Here is a 7496-nt window from a genome sequence, read left to right on the forward strand (position 1 = left end):
TATGCAGTGGCTTAATTATGTGAGCACAAGTGTACATAAATTGTGCTGCGCAAGAGAGGAAATGGGATGTAAAAATCTCATCAAATGTACAGGAAAAATTATTATTATAATTTACTGTATGCATATGCTGTATTATTTGACCAGCCCTGAACGCACTGTTAATACGTTAAAAGCTTGTATAGCCCTCCACCACATAAAGGCTTCATGGAACATAATGGGCTTGACTGTGATATATTTACATACATAGATTTGGTCGCATTCCGAATTCGAAAATTCTAACCAATTTATAATCCCATTTCTTTATGCAATCCGGTCATATTTACTTAGTTTTTAATTCTAGAATGTGTCTATTCTCCGTTGTATGCGTTGTGTCTTTAGGTTGCCGTGCGGACTTCGAGTTTTAGAAATCAGTTTTCATTACGCTTACACATTATTCCCCACATTCTACCTGATATAATTACTTAACATATGAGACAGCTGTCACTCTAAAAACATTTTGAAAACTCTAAAAAAGCACTCTATTCCTAATTCAAGCGACTAATTATTGAACAAATGGATTTCGGTTGAGACGAATTAAACATATAAGTACTACATATATAAATTTTAATTAAAGCTAATCAGATCCGTAATCCGAACTTTGACATTTTCTTCCTTTTCCTTTTTCTCTCATTAAATAATATTTGTGTATTTAATTTTGCTGACACATGCTGATACTTTGTCTAAGAGCAATGCGTATGTGTTGCTACTTTGTTTTGTACGTAGATATGTATACAGTGCTGTTAAAAATAAATGTGTTATTAAGGGCTATTTGACTGAAAGTTATTTAGTTCTAAATTAATAACTGGAATAGCAAATTTCGACGACAAAATTTTCGGAAAACTTTCATAGCAGAAAAAAATCATTCGTATGCTTCTCTGAGCCCTTTACTGAAAGCCGTATCCTAATTATAATATGGGTTCGCATTGTTTTATAGCTGAAGATATAGAATAAGTTCAAGTTATAGTTTTTATTTGATTTTAACATAATTTTTTTTCAAAAAACAAGCAGAATTTTGCTAAGGAAGTTACACAAGCTTTGTTGGATTAAAGATTGTATTATCTGCTGCCATACAAACTCAAGTCCTTGTAAAGAAAATTTTTTATTTTATTTTGCAAAATATCTTCACGAAATTTTTCATATATTATTTTCAAAGAATATGCTACATTATCCGAACATATTGTTCAAATCAGACCACCATAGCCTATAGCTGCCATATAAACTGATCGATAAAACTCAAGTCCTTGTATAGAAAACTTTTTATTTTATTTTGCAAGATATCTTCACGAAATTTTTCATAGATTATTTTCAAAGAATATGCTACATTATCCGAACATATTGTTTAAAATCGGACCACTATACCACATACATAGATGCCATGCAAACTGATCGATCAAACTCAAGTACTTGTATGAAAGTTCTTATTTGAGAAATTTGTTAAAGATTCGAGCTAACCGAAGTTAACGTTGTTTCTTGCTTTGTAGCCTTTACGATATAAGAAATGCACCTATGAAGGGTATTACAGCTTCGGTGTAACAGAAGTTAGCGTTTTTTCTTCTTTTATGTAATTTATTGTTGACAAATCCACATTGCGTATACGGCAATAAGTTTTTTATTGCTGTTTTTATTGCATACACAATTTGTATTCCCTTGAAGCGTCTAATAACTAGTTATTTCTATTTCTTATTTCTTCTTCTAATTCAATCATTGATTTGATAAGAAACCTTATCAACATTTCATTATCAAAATGCCAATTCGCTTACAATACAACTGTAAATACCATATAAGGGCTTATATATGTATATACATACTGTAGATCTATCATATCTCCAAGTGCTGCACTTTTCACCATTGTGCCATTTACTGCCTTTCTACTTTAGTCCGTATTTAATAGAGTTCTTTAATTGCTAACAGGTTGGCCATTAAAACGACAACATATGCATGTATGTATGTTTGTAATATACATAGGTATATATCGTAGTTGATATTTACTGTCCATTGCCCTTACGTGTGGCCGCGTTCACCATATACATGCACACATACACATTTCTATGCACAACACTGTATTTATTGAAAAAGCAAGCGCTGTGCTTTTGCCGTAGTGCTAACACATTTTAGTTGTCAATTGTCGCTGACCGCGTACAAAAGCTGTGCCACATTAAGTGTTGTTTATTTTTTTTGATATGTTTATAACCTAAAATAAAAGTAAATGTCAATTTTAAAAAAACTTTTTTTTTTAATTATCTGTCTGTGATTTGCTGTTTCGTTGTCAATTTGAATGGAAAATTTGTTGTGTTTAACTCAAATACTTTTACACCAAGCGCCGCTAACCTAAAATGTTTGTTTGCTGCATATGAAACGTAGTGTTGTTGTTGGCAGCGAGTTGCATATGCGCTGCTTTTATTGCAGTTATAAATTGTATTTCTATAAATCCGCGCATTTTACGTCTACGTTTATAATCGCCTGTCGGCTAATCTAACGATCATCTATTGATAAGTTATACTATAATTTCACGCGTTCATTCGCACAACCGTCTGTTTGCTTGTGTTTCTCGCCGCTTTGCTACAAAGGAAGTGTTTTCGGAATTTCTTCGAATGTTTTGCATATCTATATTATAATATTATATTAATGCATCTGTGAAATAAAAATAATTTTAAATCGTAGAAAATAGTGAACGCAGCGCACAATGCATTTAGAAGCTGCCTTGGAACTTTTACGCACAGGTGATTTTTGTTAGTACTGCTTTTACACATATCGCAAGTTAATATTTCACATATTTCACATATTTTTATATGTTTATTATTTATTGATAGATTATATTTATTTTTAGTAGTTTTGATAGTAAAATTCCTAAGTTTTTAACAGATATTTTCAATGATATTTTCAGTTATTGCTTTACAAATGTTAATATAAAAAAAAAAAATATTTTTAAAAATTCGTTTTTATGTTTATTTTTTCGATTTATGCATTATAAAATTTTGTGTTAGTTCTCATAATAAAATTCCTAAATTTGAGGTTATGTTTTGATTTTAACAGAGGCTTTCAGTGATATGTCAAGCTAATGCTTTACAAATGTCGTTAATTTTTAAAAATCAATGTATAAAAATCCGTTTTTCGTGCATTTCTTTAATCATAAAAGATTACATTGTGACAAAAACATACCCGGAAATCATAAATAAAACGTAAAATATTTAATTATGGATCAATATTTCTTTGGCGACATCAAAGACATGTCGCATCGACAGTTATAACGTTCTCCATAAATGTCGGATCTTTTTAAAAAAATTCAGCTTTAACAGGACAAGTCGAGCAGGAACGTGTTTCATACCCAAAATGACCGTCAAAATCATTTGAACTTAGCAAATCGTATCCTGAACCGATTTTGTTTTATGTGCTGGTGCATTGTGGTGTGACAAAATTACTTTGCCGGCGCTTTTCCGCCGTTTTTCGATCAATGCATGGTTCAAATTGTTCAATTGTTTCCTGTAGCGATTAGTATTAATATTTCCACCAGGTTTTAGAAGCTTAGGACAGGCCACAAACTTCTGATCCCACCAAACACAGAGCACTGCCACCCACTTACCCCATGATTTCACGTTTATTTGTACCTAAAATAAATCAATTTTTCATCGTCAATGACATTTCGTTTCAAAACTGATTTTCTTTAGGCCCTTTGAAGCAAAATTTCACAAGTGTTTTTTCGGTTTTCCATTTGTCTATCATTCAATTCATGTGGCACCCAGTTTCCACACTTTTAGCGCATTCCCATAGCTTTCAAGTGGACTGATATTGTTTTTTGTGTAACATTTAACATGGCTGCTATTTGCTTTGACTCAAAGTATCATCTTCAGCCAATATTGCTTGCAGTTCGGCGCCTTCAATCTTTTTTTGTGGTCTTCCACGTTCTTCATTTTCCAACTCAAAAATATTATCTCTTAACCGTTGAAATCATCTTTGCTTGTTGCTTCTGTTAGAGATGCCTCGAAAAGCATTCGATGCGCCTCTGCATCAAATGAAAATAAAAAATTAATGCTTTTCGCAAATCATAAAAACTATCACGTTATTGAATATGTTTGGCAAATGGCATGCCAACCAAACGTAAAAACACTTAAGACTTGGCCACAACAAATGTTCCCTATCAGCACATTTGTATTTTAACGCTCACTTCATACACTTATTAAAGGGTCTCCGAGGACCCTTTCTTCTTGGTGTTACAAACTTTGTACCAAACTTAAAATACCTTTATTTTGAGGTTATGCTTATATTTAGACTATATATTTCGCGTCATTGCTTCATAACTGTTTGTTATTGTCTATATTTGCAAAATATTAAATAAACTGAAAAAATATTAATTTATAAAAATTGTCGTAAGGGTAGTAATATTTTTATATATTAGCATAAATATAATATATTAAAATTCTTCAGTTGCCTTCTTTTTTGTCCCCAATAATCGCCATGTTATACTCATGTAGTTCTGTCATTCTCTCCAAAGCGTAGATTACAAAATGATTCAGCAATAAACTAAAAATCAGATGTTGCGTTAATCATATCAGCCAACATTTTACTTTTCACTTATCAATACAACTACCAAAACAATCACTCTTGATAGTTTAAACTGCTGCCTAATAATTTTTTACAAAGCGTGGCATTTGTGAAATAAAATGTCATGTCAACATGCTTTTGTGCTCCCGTTTATGTACTTTTCTCAACCTTGTCATTATACCGATCGCCATATTTCACCGCTCTCAGTAATTTGACAACATCAGCTGTTTTCTCAGCAGAAAGATAGCGCATACTTCACAAGCATGACTATTTGACGAGACTTGACAAAATTTTTGTGTACTTATTCACATATGTATATAGACTTTATGACAGTTTCTAATTATTCTATCTATCTGTCAGAAATTATATATAACATATATGAAATCATACTGATCGCCATAGTTTATCCGTTCTCAGTAATTTGAAAACATCAGCTGTTTTCTCAGCATAAATAATACTTAACAATTACTATTTGACAGTTTTTTGCTTACTTAATTATATTTATAGACGTTATGACAGTTTTAACTATGCTATATCTGTCAGGGATATATAGAATAATTGCGACATATTTGTATCGGTTAAACGGAAGCTTGTCGTTCGTTATTATAAAAACAAAAAAAAAGGAATATTAATTAAATATTATATTATATATATATTATATATAATAAATATACGATTTTCGCTAGTTGGCGCTGAGAACGCGTAGTTCTAGTTTTATTCATCGCATCGGGTTATGCTATACCTTTTTGGAAAGCTAATTTCACGCGCTAACATGTGTTTGATTGATTGTCGTTTCTTTTAAGTCGTTCGTGAGTTATAGCGTAGCAAACATGTAGCAAAATAAAGAGAAAATGCGGCATGTTTTACAGTACTACTACGATAAAGGCAAAAATGCATCCCAAGCCGACAATAAAACTTGTGCAGTTCATGGACCCGATACAGTTTCCATTTCCACCGCACAAAGATGGTTTCAATATATTTTCGTTCTGGTGTAGAGGTGGTCGAAGATGCGCCACGCTCCGGAAGGCCTGTCGTCGAAAATTGCGATAAAAAAAGAGACCGGCATAGTAGCAGCCTTAGCATCGTTTAAGAGCTGGGCATGAGTCATAAAAAAAATTTTATGAACAATTGAAAATTCAATCAAAAAATACCGCAAGACTTTTTTGACAAACTATTATTAATGAATTGACACTAGTCACGTGCAATATTAATAATATCGATTATTTATATTTATATTAAAAACATTCATACATAAACTCAAAGCTTGCTTAAGTCTCAATAAAAACAAAATCAGTCGGTAAAACCTTTCAGAAATTTTTTGTTTCTTTTTAAATTTCATGCATTAATATATCATACACAGCATTTTTTATTACACTAAAAGCATATGTGTTATACATATGTATATAATTCCTTTTTTACTATTTATTTAAATAAATATTTGATTTGTTACTTCCCATTTCTAACGAGTATATAAATTGACAATTGCTGTTTAATTTCTTATTTTTATGGCAATTTAAGAGGTTCAAATTTCACATTACAGCTGCATATTACTTTATGCCTTACGAAACATTTATCTTAAATGTCAATACTGTTAACTATTCCAACATATGTTATGACAAATTGCAAAAAAAAATGTGATTAATTGCTTGATTGCCGCTCAAAGTGCTAAAAATAACCAAACGTTGACATTGGTTTGGCATTGCAATTTTCAAACGCATGGCATAGTGTAGCCATGCCATTAATTATTGGAAAATAATGCATTCCCAGCCAAACTGTCAAACAGAAATATCTGCAAACCCGTTCTATGTACCACAATAATTATTCATATTTATGTTGCCTTTCATAGACTTCATGTATGTTTAAATATATCTGCACTCTAGTACCATTACTAACATCCGTTCATTGTTATCTTGTAATTACAGCAATGCCTTGGTTCGGCATGGATATCGGCGGTACACTTACAAAGCTAGTCTACTTTGAACCAAAGGATATAACACCCGATGAACAGGATCAAGAGGCTGAAATTCTACGAAATATACGTCGTTATTTGACCAAAAATTCCGCTTATGGCAAAACCGGACATCGTGATACACATCTACAGGTGAGTGCGTGAGTGAGACGTAGTGCTTAATTTTACACACTGTCATTTTCGCAAAAGTAATATTTACTTAGTTATTAGCGCCATATAACAGTCCAAAAAGGTTGGCTGTTTCCGCTTCAAGCTAAACATACTACAATATATTACTTTCCATTGTGTTATTTGAAGTCATTGACTTTGTAGTTGGACTAGACTTACTTACATGTGCCAAAGCATATTTATTTTGGAGGTTGGTCATGAATTGAAGCCAAAATGTGGAATTTCAGTATTTTTTTTCAATATTATTATGATGATTTCTCTCAAAAACTCGTAGTTTATGCTTTATTAGAAAAATAAATAAAATTATTGAAAAAGAGCCGTGTATTAAAAATATGATAAATAGGGTTTTTCAAGGATAAAGCCCAAGTATAAAATAACCTTTGGTGGAGACAGTAATCTGTACTAAATTTCGTGAAATTATCTTGCCAAATAAAAAAGTTTCCCCAACGCGAACTTGATTTGGATCGGTGAATTTTTATGGCAGCTATACGCTAAACTACTCCGAACTGAATAACATAATTGGTTGGCAGCTGACCTATATAAGAAAAGCAAGTACGCCGCGATGTGATATGATTTAAAAGTCAAGAGGTGACCTCACGGRAAACTGGCTGCCAGCTGACTCAATAAAAGTGACGTAGGGACCATGCCTGGCCAGTGCTCCGGTTACTTTCGCGCCGTGATGTTATGTGATTGGAAAATCACGCGGTAAATTCGCGGAAATCTATCTCCCAGTCGGCTATATAAGTAAAGCAGGCGCCATGCCTGGCCAGTGCTTAGGTGA

The 7496-nt window shown here is 32.4% G+C and overlaps 1 protein-coding gene across 5 annotated transcripts in view; it reads left to right on the forward strand.

The window, feature by feature from the left end:
- LOC108966777 (pantothenate kinase 3) overlaps window positions 1–7496 on the forward strand; it is a 25789-nt gene that overhangs the window by 10658 nt on the left and 7635 nt on the right. For 3 of the 5 annotated variants that reach the window (XM_018929828.1, XM_018929830.1, XM_018929826.1), the window contains exon 2: window positions 6501–6679. In XM_018929828.1, coding sequence (XP_018785373.1) covers window positions 6501–6679 — 179 coding nt within the window. Of the gene's footprint in view, window positions 1–2188; window positions 2769–6500; window positions 6680–7496 lie in introns of those variants that run through there. The other 2 variants (XM_018929829.1, XM_018929831.1) reach the window with 2 other exon arrangements.

This window comes from Bactrocera latifrons, unplaced genomic scaffold, assembly GCF_001853355.1.
Source record: "Bactrocera latifrons isolate USDA-ARS-PBARC rearing strain unplaced genomic scaffold, ASM185335v1 scaffold_17, whole genome shotgun sequence".
Taxonomy (NCBI): domain Eukaryota; kingdom Metazoa; phylum Arthropoda; class Insecta; order Diptera; family Tephritidae; genus Bactrocera; species Bactrocera latifrons.